Here is a 24,026-nt window from a genome sequence, read left to right as displayed (position 1 = left end):
GGTCTGCCCTTCCCCTCCCCTCTCCAGTCGTTAAACAGTTGCCAGCACAGTCGCGGCTGGGTGGGTCCCAGTCATTTGTGTTTTAACAAGTATGATTCTATCCATGCTAAAGTTTAGAAGCACTGATTTATATCCAAAAGAGGTGAGGCTGTAAAAAACCTAGTGTATTCTTTCGTGCTTATAGTCTAGTGTTAGAAGAGCTACACAATGACAAAATTGAGACTTGGGGGCAGTGGCACCATGTCTCTGACCCCCAGCCCAGCACTTGCGTCAGCCCCACCCAAGCTGGGGAGAGGCTGGGATGCAACAAAAGAGGAAGCTTCCAAAGGGTGGGATCGGAAGACCCAGTGGAGGAATGGTACAAACAGGCTCACTCTCAGGGAAGGTGGGGTGAGCTGGCAGATGGGGCTCTGGACCCCAGATGGAAGCATTTCATATTCATTGACCATGGCTGCTCCCACCACTTCCTCCCCTCACACAGACAGGAGGCTTTTCTTAAAGTGTTCACCCTCCATGGCCTTTGGGAGAATGCAGGTATCAAAAACGTCTGTTAAAGTTAGAATCCACCTGATACTTCACCTCACCCAGATTGGCCATTAAATTAACTGCGTCCCTCCCTGCTTTCTCGGCCTCACCTTCCTTCCCTAAAATCCAGGGCAGCACCAGATGATCCTAAAGTCCCCTCCAGTTCTCCCAGCCTATAGATGCCTCCCCAGCTGTTGTCCTTTCAACCAGAAATTGTGTATGTTTTAATGTACCCCATGTGGAATCACCGTGTGAGAACATCTCTCAGAATACACTGTTTTCTCCCAGAGCCATAGCCTTCAAACCATGGGATGAAACGACAATCAGGTCAACTCCATCTGCATGTATGGGGTACCCACTGTTGTTCATTAATTCAGCCATTAGATTTTGAGATCTCCTGTGAGCCAGAAATATCAAATAGAGGCTGGAAGCTGGAAACAACTGCTTCCCTGGAAAGGCTGGGAGTATGGAAATCCCACAGTCAGGTGGGTCCTTGCCCCAAGGAACTTACAGAATGCAGGTGTGAGCATCACTACTGACTAAACAGGATGAATATGGCCCAGTGGTGCCACTGAGGAGTAATGACCTTGGTCATGTTTAGAGAGGCGGGAGGGGGAGGAGCAATTTGTGTGTCCAGGAGCCTCCTGTCCTCCCCCAGCAGTCTCCCTGCTGGGCATCTGGAAGCTGTCCTTCAAGGGCTCAGCTGAGCCCTGATTGCATATGCCCGAGGAACACAGGGCTCCACTGTGATATCCTGACCCCAGTCTGTGAACATTCCCCTGGGTGCATGCTGCCCTCAACTCTCCTGGGGAAACAGCTCTCAGATACACAACCACGCACAGTTGCTGGGGGTCACAGACCCTCCTGGACATGCCACCCTGGCCAGGACCAGCCCTCGCTCCTGAGATACCTTCTCCAACCCCAGCCTGGAGCTCAAGCAAGCCCTCCCTCTCTGCAGCCCACTTGTCTCCTTCCTGGCCAGTCACAGCCTCTTGGGATGTCAGCCTGGCTCCTCATTCTGGCCTCTTCATGTGAAACCATGAAAACCGTGCCCCCTCTGCCGGTTGCAGGCTAATCGGGACATTCCGTATGGTGCTGCAGAAGGTGGTGGAGGAGAACCACGTGGAGGTGACCGACATGCTGATTGATGACAACAATGCGATCATCAAGGTGAGGGTGCCCAGAAAGCCCCTGGATTTGCCCATTAGAGGTCACCTGGGGGCCTATTCACCTCCCTCCCCGACACATAGCGTGGTCTGGGGGGCGCTTCCTGTGGGCAGGAGATGGGGTGAGAGGAGGGGACTCAGGTCAGACTCTGCCAGAGCCCCTCAGCCTGAGGGCCGTGGCTGGAGACCCTGGGGCATGGCAGGGTCTGCTGTCCCAAGGTGGATGCTGCAGCCTTTCCTGCAGTGAGAGTACAAGAGAAGTGACTGGGGCGGGGGTGCCCTCCCTTCTGCACACGGGGGGCCTCCCAGCTCAGGAATCACTAAAGAGGCATCTCTCATTATCCAAAAGTCAGCCTGAACCCTGCTGGCCACTCCAGGGCATAACCGACACCTTGGTGTCTAAGACTAGCCATTCTGTGAGGGCAAGGACCTTCTTTCTATTCCATCTGTCACATCCTATCCCAGCACTTCCAGCAGGGAAGAACACACATGCACCAGTGACGCCCAGTCTATAGACACTTAATACAAGTTCAAACAAAGGAAGGAAATCAACCAATCAGGACTCCCAGACCCCAAGCTCGGCTCTGGTTCATCTGTCCCCTTGAGCTCATCCATGTCACCCCTGGGCAGCTGAGCCTAGTGGTGAGGGTACAGACCTTAGTGAGGCCACTCACTAACTGTGTGACTTGGACAGGCTACATATTATCTGCAAAGTGAGCAAAATTATCAAATCTACTTCACAGGATTATTCTAAGGATTAAATGGGAATTCACAGAAAGTGCTTAAAACAGTTAAGCAGAGAGATAGTGCTCAATAAATGTACAGAATACTATCAGTAGCTATGATTTCCTGACTTCAGTTTACTCATATCTAAAATGGGGCTGTACCATTGTTCCCCGGCCCTGTCCTGCACACGGCCCTAAGCAGTAGCAGCAGAATAGTCTCAGAAGCAGGACTGCAGCCACAGGGAGCCAGAAGGAAAGGAGCCCCTCCCTGAGGAGTGCCAAGGGTGAGGCAGAAAACTCCTGGGGCCTTGGTGTCTCAAGACATTTCCTCGCTGAGAACAAGGAGAAGAGGTGGAGCTTCTCAGCTTGTCCCCAGACAGGCCGTTCTCACACAGGTAGGCACGGGCAGAGGGGCTTCTTGAAGTCAGGAAGGCTGGGGTCTCAGCCACCACAGCAAGGAGAGAGGGGATGCAAAACACACTAAGGGACCCCAGTGGGCACGGGGGTGCTTGGAGAGGAACGCAGATGCTTGGTGAGGTGAGGTGAGAGGGAACTAGGGAGGCGGGCAGGAACAACCAACAGCGCAGCCCGTGCCCTGTGTTTCTAGAAGCAGATTTAGGAATTCAGCAAAGGAAAGGACTTACAGATCACCTAGCCTACCCACCACCCATCTCCACTATCCATTTTTTGAATGGGAACACTGAAGTCCTGGATGAGGAATGGACTGAGTCAAGGAATGGACAGCTGGTCCCAGCAGAGTCAGCACTGGAACCCAGGACTTACGATTCCAGGACCACAATTTCTCCACCACCATGTGCTTGATCACACTGAACTGGCCACACTGGCTCAGTGGGAAGGACATGGGGATTAGAGTCAATCAGGCTGAGCCCAAACCCCAGCTCCAGCACTTTGTAGTTCTGTGACTCTGAGCAAGTAACTTAACCTCTTTGATAGGTTAGGTAGGTTAGGTCGAAGTGTTGGGAAGATCAAATGAGTTTATGCTGAAGCATCTTAGCCTAATGACTAGTGCAGCAAGGATTCAGAAAATGCGTGCGACTTTCCCTTCCCCGGGGGAGTCGAGCCTGGGCATCTGGAAGCCCACACGTGGGGCGAAGGCTGCCTGGGTGGAGGTCTCAGTCCCTGATGTGGAGGAAGGGCAAGCATGTCTCAGAGGTGTTCTAGCCCCTGTGCGGGTGGAGGAAGGGACTAGAACAAGTCTTCCCTGTGCACTGGGAAGAAACTAGAGCTGAGAGGAGGAAAGTGGCCCAGGGACCCAGGGACCCAGGGACCCAGGGACACAGAGCAAGAAGCCAAATCCGGATGCTCAAGGGCACAGTCAGGGCCCAGGTTTGCCGCTCCATTTTCCCTCAGAGAAAAGCCCAGAATGACCCCCAGATGCCTTCCTCTCCAGAGTATGAGTGTGGGTATCAGAAGAGCAGGAGGAAGTGACAACCCCATGCTTTGGGAGGGTGTCCAGGGCCTGGCTCCTCTCCTGAGTGGCACTCTCAGCTCTCATCACATCCCGGACGAGCGTCAGGAGTAGGGAGGGGGTCAGCCGATTTCAGACAGACCACCCCTCGTCCCTGCAGGCAGCCCTGCTTCTGAGGACAAAAGAGTGACGTACACATGGGGGATACTGAAGGATGCTCTTATATGTGTACAGTGGACTCAGAGAGCCCAGTGCGCCCACCCCACCACCTCGGACACCAGGGAGGAGGAGAGTCACTTGGGGCAGGACCTGGAGCCAGAGCCTATTCAGCTGACTGAGCCTAGGCTTGTCAGTTTCTGAGCCTCTGTTTTCTCATCTGCAAAATGGGAGAGTAGGGGGAAGCTAGTACCCAGCTTGCCTTCCTCTAGTGAGTTAAGGATGTGAAAGCACTTTGTAAAATCCCCAAGTAGCGGAATACATGGGGCTGTGATTATTATTGCCGTCCCAGCCACTCATCACGCATTTCTCCCTCCAGACCAGGCTGTGCGTGGAGGTCCGATATCAGGCCACAGACGGCACGGTGGGCTCCTGGTATGATGGGGACTTCCTCGGGGATGAGTCCATTCAAGAGGAAGAGAAGGACAGCCAGGAGACAGATGGGCTGCTCCCCGGCTCCCGCCCCAGCTCCCGGCCACCGGGCGAGAAGAGCTTCCGGAGGTAATAGGCTGGGCCCTCTGCCTGCCCCCGCCTCCTGCCCCCAAAGACACAGGGAGGCTGCCTGTGTCCCCTCTAGGCCTGGCTGGGCTAAGAGTACAGGGCTGGAGAGACATACAAGAGAGAGGAAGGTGTTTCTACAGCTACCTGACCCTGACCTGCCCTCCCCAACTCCAGAACTCACTGAAGAGACAACAGGCTGTCTGGGATCAGGATGAGGGGCCAGGCCTCCCCGCGAACCTGAGGGAGGCAAAGTTCCAGGAGGGTGGGCTCCGACATGAGTGGAAGAGGCTACATAACTGCCTCCTCAAGGAATGGGAAAAGCAGACAGGAGGAGACCCTGATCTCTCTGGCCCAAGACTCAGCAGTGCCAGACCGGGTGCAGGCAGCCTGGCCTCCGCCCTGGCCCGGTGAAGGCCCAAGAGAGGGAGGACTCTTCCAGCGGGAGTGAAGCCAAAGGTCCTGGTCGAGACTTGGCCTCTCTTCTGTTGAGAAGACTGCATCCTAGCACCCTCGGGTCCAGGATTCATACCTGCGAATGTCCAACCACACAGAGAACAGGATGACATTCCAGGTCTGTTCATTCCAAATGCACTATTTCTACAAAAAAAGGAAATGCAATTGTATTACTCTTAGAGCCCAGAGAGACAGGCTCTAGGCAAATAAAACACTGTCATCAGCTTCCCAGATCACTGGGCATGATGCGTAAAGCACAGGTAAGTCCGCGGTGTGACTGGAGGATAGGGGTGGGTTTTCAGAGAGGGGGATGCCCCCTCCCGTTGGAAACCTCTCCCATCTCCTCCCCCTTCTCCTTTCTAAGTCAGATTTATTCAGTCCCTGTTCTAAAAAGAAACACAGATCCTAAATTAGTGTAATTGAATTTTTTACTTTCATTGTGTAATATATTTTCCTTCCTTGCCCTTGAACCACTCACCCCTAAACACACACACACAGACACACAGACACACAGATACAGACACACACACAAGCTTAAGACCCTGGGCCTTGGGAGCGAGTTGGGAATAATAGTAATAAGGTCAAAGGAACCATGCCTGTGGCAAATGTAGCTGGACCTGCAACTGCTGGCCGGCCGTGGGGTGGGCAGTACCGTGCAATGGCATGGACAGAACGTGCAATCTGGCCTCAGGAAACAGGATCTGAGTCACAGCTCTGCCTCTTATCAACCCTGTGACCCTTGGCCAGTCACTCCTAACCTGTACAGTGGGACCCAGGACAGTGGGAACCCCCGTCCTTTTGATGGGAGAGCCAAAGGAATGATGGAGGGTCAGGCTGTAACTGGGGTGCCAAAGGCTACACCACGTAAGGGCTGGTGACAAGCAGGTTTGGGAAATGCAGAGGGTCAGGAATCTGGCCAGAAATGGTGAAAGGAGGAGCAGGGACCCAGTGGAGACTGCAGCTGACACTAAGGGTACCATCTGATCCCCATCCTCTGTCCCATAGAGAAAAGAGCTTGTCTAAGACTGCAGGTGGCCTCTGAGAAAGGGTTTTCTGGAAGCCACTTGAGGGCCATTAAATACAGGGAAAGGAACACTGGCTCTGAATCAGGAGAGCTGAGTTCCATTACATCCCATCCTGACTGCCACTTAACTAACTGAATGACTTTGGGAAAGTCACTAACCCTTCCGGGTCAGTAACAGGAATGGGTTGAGCATCCTGGCTCCCCTCCAGCTCTGACCTCCTGAGAGACTCTAGGATACTCCGGATCCTGCAAGTGGCACCCATGAGAAACAACCCTCTGGGAGCTCTGGACAGCCAAGAGGGCAGCCCCGTCTAGGGTAGCTGCTGCTCAGGCAATGCCGAGCCAGGTCCTCTCTCATCCCGTGCAAGTGGACCAGAGTGTGCTGGAGACAGCAGTGAGAGGATGTGGTCAAGCAAGATGAGGGGCTTTGGTCCCAGACCCACAGATGGTCCCGGGCCCCCAGGAGATGGAGATGGAGAGGCCACTTCCATTCTTCCTCACGATGTAGCACGGGCTTTCTCACCTCTCCCAACGTTCATGCAACCTCTCCCAGGGCAGTAGCAGGAAGCAGGTGGAGGAGGAAGAGGAGTTTTGTCCTGGGGATTGGGAATCAGAGAAGGATGACAACCCCAGTCCAAGCTCCTTGTCTTCCCGGGGCCGCCGCCCTGAGTTGGCAGGGCTGGGTGAGTGTGGGCACGGTTTCCCAGCTGCTCAGGGGCTGCCAGCCCAGACCCAGAGAGCACCTTGGGGTGGTGCCATGGTCACACTTTCTCCTTCCAGGCCTGGCCGTGCAGCCCACAGGCTGGCTGGGGGCGAGGGGTGAGAAGAAGGTGGAGCTGGTTTGGAGAATCTGGGCTTTTCCAGAAGTTTAATTCTAGCTGCCTACATGGGGCCCATGAGTTTGGGGTCATGGAGTGTGAGGTTCCAAGAGGAAAATGGTAGTTGGCCTCACAGCCCTGGGTGTTATGTCTCACCCTCCTCACATAGGTGCTGGCCAGCCAGGCCGGTCAGCTCTGGGGTCTGGGAGGAAGTCACTGTCTTCTGGGCCAAAGAGCCCTCCAGAAAAAAATTGGTCAACAGAGGGACAGGGAGAAGGAAGGGATGTATGTACCTGGGCGCTGACCCCAAGTATTTCTTTCTCCGCATCTGCCCCTGCCTGCCCCTCCTGGGAAAGCCCATCGCTCTGTAGGTCAAGGTGCCTGATCTACAGGTTGTCCCTCTGTTGTTTTCCCAACAAAAAAACCCCATTGCTGGCAAGCGGCAGTGTCTCACCTGGTCATCTGGACCCATGGGGCTCTGGTGTGGGAATCCATTCCTACCTGTCTGATGCAGCTGCGTGGGGCACTTGCTGGAGGAGGCTGGGACAGGGGTTTGGGAATGAGTGGCAGGAGCCAACCTGAAGCCCAGGACTGGTGGCATGAGGTGTCCATTCCATGGATGGCAGAGGAGGCTGATGTGGGAAAGTCTCCCTCCAAGGCCTGAGTCCCCCCAGCAGGGGTCCTGCCATCCACCCTCACCACCCCCTGGAAGGGGCCTCTGCAGATACTCCCCTACTTAAAGGCACTCCCTCCCAAGGCCTTAAGTCTCTTCCCAGAAGTTCCTCCCACTAGACCTCAGGGGATGTCTGCTGGCAGCCCCCAACCCAACACCATCCGCCTCATGTCAATCCTCTCCTCTCCTGGTTCCATCAGTCCCAGCCCCTGGTCAGTCACACACCCACTGAACCACTTTGCCAGCTTCTCTAGTCCCTGTCTCCAAACTGGAAGCCTCTGATTTTGGCCAGCTGTCTGCACAACTCCCCCTGGAATGGTCCGGGAGGCAGTGCGGTGCCATGGAGAATATAGGGCTCGAACCCCAGCTCGGCTATTTAGAGCCCCACTTTCCCATCTGTGAGATGGGGGTCCCTGAAGCCTCACAGGAGTGTTAGAATCAAGTGAGATAATACATGTGGGCCACCCACGCAGCACCTGGCAAGTGGCCAGGGTGCAGCCAGCGTCCCTTTCCGTCCTCCTCCCTCCCCAGTCTCACATTGCCCCACCCCAACCCTTTTCACCCTGAGCAGCATCTGAACTTTTGGCCCAAAATCCTTCTCCAGCTGTGGCCACCCCACCCTACACCAGGGGCTTTGCGAACCACACTGCCGCAGCTGGAGCTCCCTGGCCGCCTGGGCCTGGGGCAGGGTCTCACTCACCATGGGGCTCCCCTTGTCTTCCCAGCTGTCTGTGTTGCAGAGAAGGAATGAATTACTAACCCCATGGGCACTTTGCTCTCAGAAGCACAAAATCAGGGTTTTTGTAGATTACCGCCCCCCCCAAGTGTCTGAAGAGAGAGGAGACTTGTGTCCTGAAGACACACACACATGCACACACACCCAAGGGCCAAGTGTTTGCACACGTGCACCTGCACATATGTTCTCTCTCTGCCTGACTCCAGGGAGCTGCACACACCACTGGGTTCTGGGCCAAGGACCACATCTTAGAACAAAGAAAGAAATGCAGCTTTGATCTCGCAGCTGCACTCCAGAGACCTGGGGCTTTCGCAGATTCCCTGTATCTCATGACTCTCTCCACCTCATTTTCTGCAGCTACCTGGCCCTCCAGCCTTCCACAGCCCCACCTCCTTCTGCCCAGCCTCCCTTCCCAGTGTCCTTGGGGATGAGGGGTTTTCTGCTGGGCTCCCTTCTGCTGGGTCTCATTTGCGGAGAGGGTGAGGAGGGTCCACTCTTCCAGAGGAGATCCCTGGAAGACAGGTACCTCCCTCCTAGGCCTGGGGCCAGGGGCCGCCGGATGTGTGTGCGCGTGGCTGGGCGCTCTGACAGAGCTGGGCATGGGGCGTGTGCCCTGGGTGTGCACAGACATGTGTATGGGGTCAGCACCCCCAGCCTCACCCCCAGAGTTCTGACCTATCAGTTCCCATGGCCCCGCCCTTGCCTCCCTCCTGAACTCCAGAAGCTGCAGGAGGAGCGAGGGTCAAGGCCATTCTGAGAGCTGGGATGAAGCGGTGTTCAGAGACTCCTCCCAAACCCAGCCACTTCACCGGAGGTAGGGGTCCTCTTCACCCCTTGCCCAGGACTGAGTGCTCAAATGAGGCCTAGCGCCATGACGCACTAGGGTCCCAGCAAACTCTAGACCCTGGGGAGGCTGCCATATTGATCTTCTGCCCCATGGCTTCCCCTATGGGGCACAGAGTGTTGGGGTAGACGCTGGGGGAGAGGCGGAGTGAAACTGGCAGAGAGAACGAGAGAGCATTGGCTGAGGAACAGAACCTCCCTGGCCAGGCTGGGTCCCTAGAAGCACAAAGTGGACTCTAGGAGGAAAGTCAGGCCCATCCAGGGCTTCACGGAGAGGTCCCCTAGCAACAAGGCTGGCCTTGAGGTCACACTTCTCAGCCCCACCCCTGGTGGCCAAGTGATTGAGGGCAGGCTGGGCCTCACTCCCTCATCTGGAAAACAAGGTAATAACAGCTTCCACCGTGTGAGGTGAAGGGCATCAGTATGTCCAGGCACACTCGCGTCCTCACCACAGGGCCGTGCGGTTATTATTCACGTTAGGTGGAGTCATAGTAGCGGTGCGGTAAAATCATGAGAGTATTATTTTTTCACAGGAATAGGGTCTTCTCCCTTCTCCATTTCCACACTCAGAATGTGGACCTGTGTGTGGCCCCTTTGTTGGCCCAGGGGCCTGGAGTGTGTGAGGATGGGTAGGTGGGCGTGTGCCAGGGGGGCTGTGCTGGGTGCCTGGTGGCCGGCACACGCTGTGCCCTGGCCTGCTGTGTCCCTGGGAACTCTCCCCCTGGGCCAGCCTGACACATCTCTGCCACGTCAGAGCAAAACTCAAAGGGAAAGGTAAAAAACACTGCATTTCATCATTCAAGTACACAGATTCCACCTTCTTGCCGACCCTTGCCCACTCACAGTGATACATTATTTCCCCTTCCTGTTCCTCTACTACAAGGCTTTTCAGACTTTTCAGGGTCACAGCGTTCTTTAAAAAATAATCAACACGAATTCAGAGAAAGGCAGTCCTGCTGGGATTAATGTGAGGGTGGGGCCAGTAAATCTCCCATTCGGCCCTCATTCTCAAAAGCTCACTGGAGCCCCCACAGCTCTCAGTGGGTCCCAAGACCAGCCAGAGCTGAGGGCAGAGCAGGGCTGCTGAGATAGTCTCCCCTTCTCTCTTCTCTGCCCAGTACTCTCAGCCGATTTCGGTAGCCAGAGACCTGACATATATTAACTCCATGGAAAAGAATTACACGCTGACTAGCTAGCCTAATGGAAAGGACAACTGTGATCCATCTGGGCCCTTCCAGACCTGGCTGTGGTGGGTGGGAGTCCCTTCCACTTAGGCAAGGTCTGTGCCAGGACAGGGTGTGAGGAGAGGGGAAAAAATGCTAATTGTTATTTACCTTCTTTCCTTCATCCTCATTGCCGCAGCATGAGGGAAGCATTGAGAGAACATTCCAGAAGGGCTTTCTGGAGGCCTGTAGCTCACTTCCGATGCATGCTCAGACCCTCCCTGGCCCACCTTTCTTCTCTGAGGCCCTCAGGGCCTACAAGCTCCCCATTCCATTGGAGGGGAGCAGGCATGGTGGGGAGAACAGGGTGACCTAGGCCCAGAGGGTGGCCAGGCTCATCTAACCTTGCGCTCCCTGTGGGACCTGCAACCCACATTCGGAAATCCCAGCCCCGGCCACGGGGAGGAGGAGGTCTGCTGCTACCCTGAAGCCCCCTCCCTCATCAGGTTCTCCTGGGCTTGAGGTCAGTGGGAGAGTGGCTGCCAGCCCCTCCCCCAGCTGTGAGCTCCTTCCCGAGGAATGGGGACCACAGTCCCTCCCCTCTCTCCCCAGGCAAAGCCCAGGGCCCGGGGACGCCTGCCCAGCAGGCTTAGGCTTATTGAAGTAAAAGGCTGTGGGGTGAGGGGTCTCTGGGACAAGGAGGCCCCTGGGGAGTGGGGGGGGGGGTCAGCAGGGCTGGGGCTAAGCCTGCAGTCTCTGGTTCACACCCTCTCACACATCCCCTTGTCTCCTCATTTCTTCCCCCAACTCAGCAAAGGCAGAGAGAAGACCAAGGGAGGCAGAGATGGCGAGCACAAGTAGGTGTCCCAGGCCAGGATGGAGCCCGTGGGGCTCGTGAGAGGGAAGGGTCCTCACCACAGGGTGCAGATGGTGGGTGGCCCGGAGCAGAGGGCTTAGGCGTGGGCCGTCCTGGTGGAGCCAGCACCGGGCGATGGCCACCAGGTGAGGAACAGGGAGGTGTCAGGGTGGGGGTGGGCTTCTGGTTTCCACCCCCTCCTTCCTCCTTTCAGTGTCTTGATTCTTCCTCCACTTCCCTGTTCAGTCCCCCATCCCTGTGGACAGGCCCAGAGGCTTCCCTGTGAGGGAAGGAGTCAGGGAGGCCCCAGAAGCCAATGGCTACCTCCCCCCAGAGCCAAGGAGGGGCTGGGCAGATGGACATGCAGGGCTGGAGGCCCAAGGAGGACAAACTCTGGGCACTGAGTGGCCACCGAGGGTGGCTGGAGCATGAATCCCCAGACAGCTAAGGAGGGACAACCACTCTCTGGCTGTCCTCACCATCTCTTCCTGTCGGGGGAAAGAAGGAGGGGACTCCAGATGGGAGTGGCCATCACCAGGTATTGGAAAGTCTCAAGGCCTGGGAGTGACGAGTGGGTCTCACAGGCCCCACCAGAGCTCATGTCACCTCAAGGATGTTCTAGCATCACCGGGAATTCACAAGGGCAGTAGCAGTCAGGGCTGTCCACACTGGAGGCGGCCTCTGCTCCAACACCCACTCTTACAGATGACAAATCTGAGTCCCAGAGAGGAGACGTGACTTGCCCCAGAGCAGGTGCAGAGCTGGGACTAAAACACAGGGAATTTAACCCGACCCAGAGTTTACAATAGGCCCAGGAAGCTTAGAGTACTTGATTAGACTTGATTACACAGGAGCTAAAAAGCCAGGAATGAGGTTTTTATTTTCCAGATAGGGAAACTAAGTCCCAGAGAGGTTAAGAGATTTGCTCAAAACTGGTCCTGTAAGTTAAAAATGAGTTGACATAAGGATATCACGGCCACAGCAGGATTGTGTGGAAAGGGGTCTGAAGGGATGAGCACTGTGTGAGCTTGGGGTATCTGCTTGCATGAAGATCACAGGGGACTCACAGCCTCGTTCATTGCTTTAACAAAAGCATATCGAGTTCCAACTCCCTCTTGTTATACACAAGCGAAAGCATGACAAGAAAGCAATGGGACTGCATGGGGAGCCTGGGACCCAGACACCTGATGGGTCAGAGAGGTTGCCAGGTTCCGAGCAAAGGAAGAAGCCTCAGGCAGAGAGCATGTGCCAGGTGTGGAGGGGGAGCCAAGGAGTTGGATCTTGGGGGGTGAGGTGGATGATACGCTTAGGGAGAGGCTTCAGGGTAAGTTTTCTACACGGACAGTTAGACATAAAAGGCCCGTATGAGACACAACCAACCTGCCAGTCCTCCAGACTCTCTGTCTGAGACCGGTGATGTTCTAAGACTCCTCTTAATTTCTAGCTCCCCAGTCTGTCCTGGGCCAGACTCCCAGGGGATTCAGACCGGCCTGATCCTTTGAGTCACAACTAGACTAAAGGAGACCTCTCAGTGCAAGCATGTAGTAGGCCCACAGTGAATGCTGGTTCCCTAGCACGAGCCTACCCTAATGTCTCCCTGTCCTAATGTCTCCTCATCTCCAATTCACATATGAGATAAAGTAAACTGGCATTTATTATTCTTATTTTAATGTACAGAGGCTTAGGACAATTGAAAGGGTCGGAAAATTGTATTTATAAGAAGAGGTTAAACAAGTGGAAACTCTTCAGCCTGGAGAAGAAAAGCTGTGGGAACCGTTTCAAATGTCTGAGAGGTTACTGTGTGGCAAACTGGTTAGTATGTAGCTGCACTGAGGAGGAACAGGAGGAAGTAGAGAACCACAAACCCTGTGTTGCTTACATAAGAGTTTGTTTCTCCTGATTATCCAAGGCCTGAGTTAATGAGCCATGACACTGCCTATTGCAGGCCATCGGAAGGCGGAAGCCCTGGGCAGCCCCAGCCTGTGGTTCATTTCCCGTAACACCCCTGTAAGTCACGACCTCCAGGATAGCACATAGACCCGAATGAGTGAGACCCAGCTCACTAAATTTAATTTGGTGAATGTTCCCTAGTCATCATTGGAGAGTTCCAAGCTCTCCCCTAGGACCCCAAGTGCATTACCCAACCACAAAGACATTCTTCTAGATCTGAGCCATAGAATGAGTGAAGAAATCGTTAGGTCCATAAATGAAAAAAGGGTTTTAAGTAAGTGAACTAACCTGACAATCTTCTCTCTAGAGAGAAACAGCCCTCTAAATTGTGGGTGCCCATTGTTCTGACTGCAATGAGTCCAGCAACCTGGAAGCCCAAATATGATCATAAATTCGCAGTCCTGAGAGGCCCTGCTTTCGTGGTTCCTACCTTCATGCAGCCATGAATAAGGAGTCATTTGGTTGCAAAGTTGTTTTTGACCAAGTTGATTATTAGCTTGTTTTCTTTGTTTCTCACCATATGGTATCTTTAGTAATCGGAGAGCCATCCAGACCAAATGCAGAATTTAAAACACACAAACATCAGTACATCCGTAATCTAATCAATAATTTACTTCTTTTTTGAAATCTGTCTTTTTCTTTTGAAGGATAGTTGTTTTACAGTGTTGTGTTAGTTTCTGCTGTACAGCATTTGATTCAGTTATACATATGTATTGAAATCTGTCTTTAATACAAGTGGATAATCTTCAAAATTCTCTGATTAAGTTAACATTTATTTCAAAAATAACCTTTACCTTTTGCCAAGAGAAGCAGGCATGCTGCTTTCCAGGAACTGATGGGCAGAAAAAGCCTTTTCTGTAGTGAGTTCTGATGTGTCATTAATCAGAAAATTACAAAGGGCAGTGACAGCCGATGACATCACGCTCTGCCGCCCACAGTTCCCGAGTGAAGGGCGCAAGTCTAAGAGAAACAAATGGGTGCAGAGCCTATGGTAAGAATTTTGAAAATCACATTATGAATTTTTCATAGAGGAATAAATCACCATTTTGAGATATTCCCAGGCCCACAGGGGTCTGTGAACTTGTCCACTTGAGATGGTTAAAATTATGCAGAATCTGGAGGGATTTCTCCTTTGAATTGCTTCAGGGTCTTGGTAGCAAATGGTTGGATAAGTATAGTTTTGTTTTTTTTTTTTAAGTCTTAATCTTTGCTTCAAAATATGTTTCGTTTAAGGAATACAGTGACTTTCAAATTCAAGGGCCATAACCGCCCAAGGGAAGCCTCAGGCCCTTTTCCACTTGGGTGGGTCCTTGGAACCAGCATCAGAATGCCACAGTTCCCTGCCACCAGAACCCCCCTGGGCCTCGGGCTGCAGGGTCAGATCCCATCCCAGAATGCAGTGTGGCTGGCTTCTCCAGGCAGGACCTGCTCTGAGCTGACACATGGCTTTGATCTGCCATCTGGCAGCACTTTCCTGGGTGGCATTAATGCAAGGGGGATGGGACAGGGGCTGTGTGGTTGGAGCAGACTGTGTGTGATGGCAGCATGTTGGTCACACATTGACTGGGGCTGGGGACTCTAAGGATGACACAGCCCAGGAATGGCCAAGAAGTGACTGTACACAGTGAGCACAGGGCCCTCTGGGAGACTCATGGGTAGTCCAGGAGAGCAGCAAGGCTGGGAGGAAGGGAAACCTAGTGAGACAGGAAGCGGAGAGAGGGTCCACATGAGGCCCACTACCTGCTGCAAGGGTCAGGGCACAGCTGACACCTCTCCTCTTAAGGCCACCAGGCAGGGAGAAGCCTCACAGGATGGTTCCTTTCTCATCAACACATGACTGCTTCTTTCTCTCTCTCTTTTTTTTGGGGGGGGGGGGCAGGGGGTGGTGGTAATTATATTTATTTATTTTTTTTATTACTTTTTTAAACAGAAGTCCTGGGGATTGTAGGAGGTACTGGGGATTGAACCCAGGACCTCATGCATGCTAAGCACACACTCTACCATTGAGCTCTACCCTCCCCGACACATGACTGTTTCTAATGGGCTCATTGATCTGTTCAGTTTTAGGTCACCAGTAATTTAATATTTATAACAGTTTCTTCCAAAATGTGTTGATGCTTTGATTATTTTGAAATGAGGTCCCTCTCTGTAAACATAGGCACGGTCCATGGGACTCTTCATAGATGACATCCCGGTCTGCAAGCGGTGCTGGAATGTGGAGACTTTTTGCCAGAGTTTCAAGTGGTCAGGATGGGAATCACGTTCCCAGAGAAGTGCAGTCCCACAGCACTGAGGGTGCGGTGGGAACATTGCCAACCTGGGAGATGGGAGCTGTGTGCTTTAATCCCAAATCTCAGAGCCCCAGGTTTTTCATGGGTTGAATGAGAAGCGTATGGCCCTCCCAGAACTGCTAGGAAGATGAAATGAGTAAACATCTGAAAAAGCCTTTGGCGTTGATTAGTTGCTCAAAAAAGGTTATATAGCCTCTTGTTGGGGAGAAACAAGATAATTCCAAATGCATCAGTTTCCCTTTTTTAGAGTGCCTTTCTTTCCCTCTTCCTCCCATTGGTATGCCCCGGATGACACAATGCTGGATAATGCAGACAGATCAGTGCTACCTCAGCCTTCTTTCACCTGTTTTGGAAATCATGAAGATGCCAGTGTTTCCTAAACTGTGAGCTGGTGCCATATGAAAGAGATGGTTCTTGGTTCTTCTCTCACTGGGACACACACACACACACACCTCCATGTCTTATCTGGCATATGAAGAATAAAGAAAAGGCCTAGAGCTAGGACAGGGCCAGATTTGGGGGATGAGGCTGGCTCCCCAACCCTGAGTAGAGAGGCTTAAGGTTTCTAGGCCATCTCTACAGGGACAAAAAGGTTTTCCCCAATCTCATATGACCCAGCATGAAGAACAGGGGTTTTTGGGAAACCATACCCAAGCCTCCATGGGGAGATGCCTGACCCCAAACATGGGTGAGATCTGCTGTAGGTGAGCTTAGGGTTGGAGTCTACACCCCACCCCACCTTGGCCTACAGGATGACAGGGCCACAGCCAGGAGGAGGGAGAATGGGAAATGGAGGGAGTCAGGTGTCCAGCTGATGCAATATTGATGGGGTAATGGAATACTGCTCTTTACCCCCTGCTGATCCTACTCCTGGTCCCTCCTGGACCAGGGACTGCAAGCTCGGCTGCCAGGACATCACTGAAGGGATAGTGAGGATCCCCTGCCTCCTTACTTCAGCCCCTCTGACTGCAAGGCCCTTCACCTGGGGGCCACACCAAGCCAGAAGAAGAGGTAGGAACTATGGAACCTGCCATATATTCCTAGGGGTTGGCAGAAAGAGGGACTCTGTAGTGAGAGGGGACAGGCAGAAAGGGCAAAGCCAGGAACAAAGATAGACAGGAAAGGGCCCATCTCCTCCTTTTCACTGGGGACCAAGGAGAATCCCAGGGCACGGAGAAGTTGGGAGAGACAAGGCAGGCTCTGAGCACCAGAGCCATCAGAGAACTAAGCAGCTAGTTTCAACCACACCTCCCACCCCCTCAGCAACCTCTGGCCCTCTGTTCCTGCTCCTGCCCTTCTGTTCTCATGCTCTGTGTCTGGTCGTCTGGCTTTCTTTCCACCCAGCTGAGGTGGGGTGCATGGACAGGGAAGATGAGCTGGGCGGCACTGGCAGAGCTCAGAGCTCCAAGACTGGACTGAGGGGGCTGGGATCTGCCCAGTTAAAACGGTTCTGAAGGCCATCTTCTCTGGTCGCCTCCCCAACCTGCTCCTTACTGGTGAAAGGCATGGGGAAGGAGGAGTTGGTGGGGTTTCCTCTGCCTTAAGTCCTCCTCATGGCTCCCAACTTGGGAAGTTTGGCCCCCAGTATATCTTGGGACCAGTATGTGAGGGGCTCGAGCTTGGCTCTCCCTCCCCCTTACGTGTTTTCTCGGGTTTTGCTCTTCTGTGTTTGTGTGTCTTCCTCCTGGCGTCCATCTCCCTCCACCTCTTTCTGGCGGCCCCTTCACAGAGCCGGGAGAAGCGTGTTCTCCGCCATGAAGCTCGGCAAGAACCGGCCTCACAAGGAAGAACCCCAAAGACAAGGTATGGATGCATGTCCCTGCCCACGGTAGAGCCCAGGCACTCAGGCCCTCTCTCTGCGCTTGACAGTGACTAATACCCTCCCCTCCGCGGGCAGCGCCCCAACAGGGTCTCCTGCAATTGGCCGGCGGGGCCACCTGGGAGGGGCCCGGCTCCCACTGGCTGGCTGAGGAGCCGGGTTCTGACAGTGGTCCTCCGGAAGGGGGCGCTCCAAGGGCTGAAGGTGGGAACCGCGTTTCCTCTGGTCTAGAACTGAGCAGAAACTTCTGTCCGGTGGGCTCCTCCTGCCCTCTTTGCTCCCATTCTTTCTTCTCCACACAGAACCCTAGAGGTTTTTAATCAGAGGAGGGAGTAATAAAAAACGAAAGTTTCTTGGCCAATTCCTTAATTCTGGCGGAAAACGAGTCTGCCTGCTCACCGGCAGGACACACTGTCCTGCTTTTCCCCCATGTCCTCTCATCGAGCTGCAGGGACAGACGGCCCTGGCAAGAGAGGCAGAGTGGGTCTTGGAAGGCTGGAGTGGCCTGTGGCACTGGTGCCATTGGAACAGGAGGCTGGGGAGGGGGCAAGACAGCTGTTTAAGACAGGGCAAGGAGGACAGATGGAAGATAGGGGAGAAATGGAGTGTATAGGGCAGCTGTGCATAGCTTTCTGACCCAAGTCTGTGGCTTACATGCCCATCCTCAGGGTTCCTGGCTTCCCTCCCCAGCACCCCCTGGGTGACCCACTGGCCCCAGAATCTCTCTCCTTCTCTCTTGACCCCATGCCAATTCCAACTGTGCCTGTCTTCTTCCTAGACTGGAGAGAGTTGAGCTTCTGTCTGAGTCCCAAACCCACCATCTCAGAATCATCATTTCTTCATCTCACTGGATTAATATACATCAGTACAGGGTTAGGTTCTGAATTCCATCAGCTATTTCACATGGATGAGTTCCTTCCTAAGCCTCAGTTTCTCCATCTGTGACATGAGAATTGTGTCTGTTTTGGCAGGATGTGACTGTGAGGACTAGAGATATGTGTAGAAAGTCCCTGGCATTTGCCTGGCACACCATAGCCACTCAGTAAATGATATTCTCTACCTTCTTCCACAAAGGATATTCAGTGCTTACATATGTAATGAGATATATTCAATTAAAATTTTAAAAAGGACGACCAGATAAAATATCAATTAAAATCAAAGATCAAGATGGTCAGAAACACTGCAGATACACAGACCATAACATTCAAGCAGATGCTACCAATTAAACCTGGAATTTGACTCTTAGCTTTCTTTCTGGATGCCAAAGCAAAAGGGGAAAGACAGTCACTATCCCATCCTCCAGCCCACCTAACCCACCCTTCTTCCCCAGATGAACCAGCAGTGCTGGAGATGGAGGACCTTGACCGCCTGGCCATTCATCTTGGGGATGGGCTGGATCCTGACTCTGTGTCTCTAGCTTCCGTCACAGCTCTCACCACCAATGTCTCCAACAAGCGGTGAGTGGGCGGAGCCCCACAGTCCCAGTTGCCTTCATCCAGTCAGGCTGGACTCCGCTTGCCATGTCTGGAATTTGGGTGGGGTAGAATCAGGGACCATGGACAGCTCCTGCCTAACTCTGCCCCTTTCTTCTTTTCCTGGAAGTCTTTCTCATCTCTCTTCCTACAAAGGCAGGGGCCTATTCCCAGATCATTGAACACCTCCAGGCAAAGGGAAATCACAGAGCTGCCCAGCCCACACTTGAACCTGTTGACCTAATGTCTGTCTCCCTGTCACTTCTGCCATGGTTAGTCCTCTCTGTTGGAATCTCTGAGAACAACTAATCCCCATTCTGTTTGTCAGTCCTGGAGTATTTGACTACCACGATCCTGTCTTTCTGCCCTTCTCCAAGGTCTAACCACTGCCAGTGCCCTCCTCCTCCCCTGCAAGCCGTCCCCTTACACCCAGCCTGACAGTACATTCTCCTCCTTAGATCCAAGCCAGACATTAAGATGGAGCCAAGTGCTGGGCGGCCCATGGATTACCAGGTAGGTGGGACAACTAGATGCCTTGTGCCTTTCCAGCTCTGCTCTAGTGGGGGATTATGGCTAGATGTTGAGGCATGGATCTGGGGGTCATAGAGAACCACACGCTGAATACAAGTTCTCAAAGTAAACTTGTTTCTGGGAGGCACTCACAACAGTGGTACAGAGGTACAAACCCAACAAGGAACTTGAGAACTGCTTGTGCTGTTCCAAGCCCTCTTAAGATGTTGTGTCCAGCAACGGACTTCATAAAGTGAGAGGGATCTGGAAAAACTATAAAGAGACCAAAAAGCAAGCACACAAAAATTCCAACCATTAAAATAAAAGTACCTCTGAAAAAAAGATTTTTAGTGTGTTTTTTTAAATTGTTGTTTTGTATTATTTTAATGTTGAAAGTAATGTCAGTCCTGGTTACTTATAGATGATGAGAATGTGGGTGGGTTTTTTTTCTTTTTGTTTCACTGCATTTTTCTGAAATTAACACTTAATTTTTTTTATTTGTATGTTTCTAAAACTGGACACCAAATGGCTGAGATAAGGAGAGACTTTCAACTGTAAGATTGTTAGTGTGGCCACTGTGCAGGCAGGATGGGGCACCAGCACAGCTGTTTGCTGCTGGGAGAGGGCCACACAGGGCAACAGGACCCAGTGCAGCCTCCCCAGATTCAGACCTGATCCTCAGCTTTGCAGGGCCACACCCTCAATTTTATTAAGTGAACTAGAATGGTCTCCCTCCAAAGATTTTGTAAACATTCTGAACTGAACAAAATGGTTGTATTTAACCTGGTAACACAGTATTCCCTGGCAGGTTGGTAGATATCTCAGCTGCAAATGTTAACACACTTGGAGAGAGAGTTATGCAGATGCAAATGTGGAATTATTCTTGCTTTCAATAAGTACAATGCATAAAGCAAGAAGAACTATCAGATGAACTTCACTGTCTTGGAGAACTTGGCTTTGCTGAGTTAGAAAGGCCTCAGCCCATGAAAGGAGGAGAACTTAGCTACACCCAGATCCAGGAAGGATCCTCAGGGCTCAGAACCATCCTAAAGGTTGGGTAGCACTAAAAAGAGGTCCTGAAGTGAAAAGACCATGGTGTACCTATACCTTTTGTTTCATCTGTTTAGAATGCATGTAATATATAAACCCTTTCCTGATTATTGGCATCTTAAAAGAGAGACGCCACAGCTTCCTCCGATGAATATGCAGTTTCCGCATCAGATGGGCAAAGCTTGGCATTTGGCAGAGATGTTATTGATGGGTCATGGAGTCTTGAATCCAGTCTCTACCCTCTCTTCCTGGCACCAAGACCATATATGTTTTTTTCCTTCAAACATCTCTCTAGTTTTCACTTCCATGGCATCTCCCTGCCACTGACCCTAGACCCCAACTCAACTGCAATATAGCACCCACTTCCTGTCTGGTCTCTCTGCCCTCATATTACCTCCTCCACAGCATTCTCTATGCCACCACTGGAGTGGTCTTTTCAAAATGAAAATCTGGTCATATCATATCCCTGTCACCTGGAGATAGGGGAATGTAAAGGATGTTTCAAAAGAGCAGTACTATCTGGTCCACCATCTCTCACCTCCAGCTCCCAGAGATGTTTTTGCAGCATGATCATATCCCTCAGAAGCAGGTCACAAAGCACCATGACTCTTTGGTTCTCCCAGGACAGAGGTATAGATTTATAGTCATTATTGTTCCCTGCAATGACATTCATGAAGCCACCTTATCTTGGAAGGAGAGGATGAAATAGCCAATTACCAAAAGAGTTTGGTCAGCGGGTCATTTGGTCCCTGTGTGGCTCTATTTGCCTCCTCATCTTCCATCTTGGAAAGATCGAGACCTCTGCTGATGACTGAAGAACGGAAGGAAAGGATGGCTAATCACCTTCCTCAGAATTTTTTTAAAATTTCAAGTCCAAGTGATACATTTCCCCTCCATAGAGCCCCAGGTGGGGAGAGGGGCAGCAGGAATGGCATTCCCCTCCCCCACCAATACCATGCAGCAACCTCCATTGTGCACTCTCAGGGTATTCCTCAGGGCCACCTCTTTGCCAGCAAAAAGCACCCACTGAAGCCTCTTCACCCCACCGCACCCTTTTCTCCTTTCAACCCTCTGCCTTCTCCCCTCTCTACCTCCTACCTCTTGGCTGTTGTCCACCATTGTTGGCTCTGCTCAGTGAAGGACGGTGGAAACTGTGGGAACTGAAAAGGAGTAGGGGGCAAAAAGGCTATCATTATGGCTGGGCCTCTGGATGAAAAACATAAAAACCAGCCAACCTCTCACATTGGATGGAGTATCTTGGAATATCTTTAGCATCTTATTATGCCAAAACTGTGTCTGTCTACTTCCCAGTCATGAGTTACAGAAAGTTTTTTGTTTGTTTGTTTGTTTTTGCTTTTTTTTAATAGAGAGGAGTAGATGGGTTCATTGTGGGAAAAAATAAGATTTTTTAAAACTTTTGATATAAAAAGTTTCATAGAGGTTAAAACTCTATATGTCATAATAAACTATTATGCTAAAAATATTCTGGAAGGACTTCTAGTGTCTGTTTACTCTCTTCACAATAAACTTCTCAGAGCTGGCACTGTTTCCTTCTGAGCTCCCTGAAGGAGCACTGATTACTGCACTGCTTCAGCTCCATTCCCTTTGGAATTTCAAGTTCTACACAGAAATGCTTGCTTTCATAGTTCAAGGGTTCCTTCAATTAGTAAATGTTCAGTTTCCAGTTCTATATACTTGCTTGACAACATTCTCATGGGCATAGATGTTTCTGTTTTTTTAACGCCGTTAGTTTTGATGTGTGGATTTTTCTTGGCCTTCAGAATATTTATAAGACTTTGATGGACACAGCAGATGATAATTTTCATAGTTATTCTTTTGAGAAAATCGTTCTCATGAGTAAAATCATATTTAGCAGTTTTAGCAATAAAACACCAACTCTCCAAAGGAGGGGAAACCAAGAATGCGGAAAGTGGGCCAAATTCCAGAAATAAAAAAGAGGCTGGTAGGGTTAAGATGAGAAATGCTGGAGGAGAGGGTATAGCTCAAGGGGTAGAGTGCATGCTTAGCATGCAGGAGATTCTGGGTTCAAACCCCAACACTTCCTCTGAGAATAAACGAATAAATAAACCTAATAACCTCCTCCCACCAAAAAAAAAAAATGATGAGAAATGCTGGAGCAGAAAATGAAATTCATGTTAATGGAGACTTAGAAAGCTTAATTCCTGAGTGCATGAAACCTGGGAAGTAAGTTTGCCGTCCTCTGTGAGGCAGGGTCATCCATGCCGGGGGAGAACTCAGAGCACTTGGAATCACCTGGGAGCTTTAAAAATATTGATGCTGGGCCCCATTCCTCCTACCCCATCCCCCAAGATTAAATTGGATTGGTCTGGAGTGTGGGCGGGGCCTCAGGGTCTTCAGCCACTGCCCCACCCTCCCCCTTGGTAATTCTAGTGCACGCTGACTTGGAGGTGATCAGCCCACGCCCCTTCTTTATAAATGAGGACACTGAGGCTCAGAGGGGAAAGAGCCTAGGATCACCAGCAGCTTCGAGCCAGTGCTCAGACTGGCACCCAAGTCCAGCGCTAGCTTCCTGCCCCCTCTAGCCCTCTGCCCCAGCCCCTGACTCCAACAGGACCAGCTCCAAGCCTCGGCAGGCTTTCCCTCTCACCCACCACTCTCACCTGCGCAGGTCAGCATCACTGTGATCGAGGCTCGGCAGCTGGTGGGCTTGAACATGGACCCCGTGGTGTGCGTGGAGGTTGGGGATGACAAGAAGTACACATCCATGAAGGAGTCTACTAACTGCCCCTACTACAATGAGGTCAGTGCTCGGGGCCCTCGGGGAAGGGGCCTCTAAAGGGCGGCCAAGGCTGGGCGCCAGCCCATCGTGCCCAACAGGAGAAGCTGGGAGTCACAGGGCACAAAGGGCTACCAGCTGGGGTGAGCTTGGCCCACCCTGTTAACCTCCAGGACACTGATGCGCAGTGCCATGTCCTCTGAACCCCTAGTCTAGATCCCAGCCTGACACTGGTCTGACCAGGAGCCACCCTGGGAAAAGAACACTGCCCCAGGCCCTCCTGTGCAGCTCCCAGCAGTACCTGTCAGTGAGCCTTCCTCCCAAGAGACCTGGTTCCAGCTGTTTCCCAGGCCAGAGCCCCGGCCCGTGGTGGCGCCAGCACCAAAATGAGCACTTGCGATGTGCTGTGCTGTCTCTTAAACTCTTCTAAGGGCATCATCTCTTCTGCTTCTCACAACTGTCAGAAGTTGTCACCATCAATCCCATTTTACACAAGGGGCATTGAGGTTCCTGGAGAAGGACCTGGCCCAGGTGCTAAATGACAGAGTCAGTTCTGTGTGCACACGCTCTCTGCCCGCTGCCGTCATGGGTGCCTGAACCTCCCTCTGCGGGGAGGAGACTGAGGCCTCAATCTGGGAAGGGCCAAGATAGCAGAGTATTATAGACAGAGTGGGGCCCTGGACTGTCCAGCCCCTGCCCAGCACTCTGTCTGCCACCTTGGATGGCCACCCCAGATACAGTATTGTGACTCGGCTCCAGGGAGGGACCCATCTTAGTCAGCTCTGGTGAGGGAAGCCCCTCAGATGCCTGACACACATCGGACTAAGCCAGAGGTCACTGGCAGGGGGGCCCTGGCCCTCCCTTTTCTGGAAGGGCTTCCAGTCTGCTTCTCCCAGTGGCTCCAGGCAGTGAGGGGAGCCAGGCTGGCCCACGTGAGGCATCTGCGTCCTGTGTCTCAGTGTCTCTCCTGAGGAGTGGTGAGGGTGGAAGGCATTATCTGCTACTTGCGAGAGGACATCTCTTAGGAAGCTGTGGGAGCCCCCAGCTG

At 52.2% G+C, this 24,026-nt stretch overlaps 1 protein-coding gene across 4 annotated transcripts in view; it reads left to right on the top strand.

Moving 5' to 3' along the window:
• Positions 1-24,026, top strand: part of OTOF (otoferlin) — an 83,553-nt gene that overhangs the window by 28,706 nt on the left and 30,821 nt on the right. For 3 of the 4 annotated variants that reach the window (XM_074341499.1, XM_074341502.1, XM_074341500.1), the window contains exons 4-9: positions 1,596-1,695; positions 4,381-4,562; positions 17,099-17,172; positions 18,519-18,645; positions 19,119-19,173; positions 22,871-23,002. In XM_074341499.1, the coding sequence (XP_074197600.1) occupies positions 1,596-1,695; positions 4,381-4,562; positions 17,099-17,172; positions 18,519-18,645; positions 19,119-19,173; positions 22,871-23,002 (670 nt within the window). Of the gene's footprint in view, positions 1-1,595; positions 1,696-4,380; positions 4,563-11,084; positions 11,130-17,098; positions 17,173-18,518; positions 18,646-19,118; positions 19,174-22,870; positions 23,003-24,026 lie in introns of all 4 variants that reach the window. The other variant, XM_074341501.1, reaches the window with a different exon arrangement.

The sequence above is a fragment of the Camelus bactrianus genome, chromosome 15, assembly GCF_048773025.1.
Source record: "Camelus bactrianus isolate YW-2024 breed Bactrian camel chromosome 15, ASM4877302v1, whole genome shotgun sequence".
Lineage (NCBI taxonomy): Eukaryota > Metazoa > Chordata > Mammalia > Artiodactyla > Camelidae > Camelus > Camelus bactrianus.
This window is presented reverse-complemented; position numbering and strand designations above follow the sequence as displayed.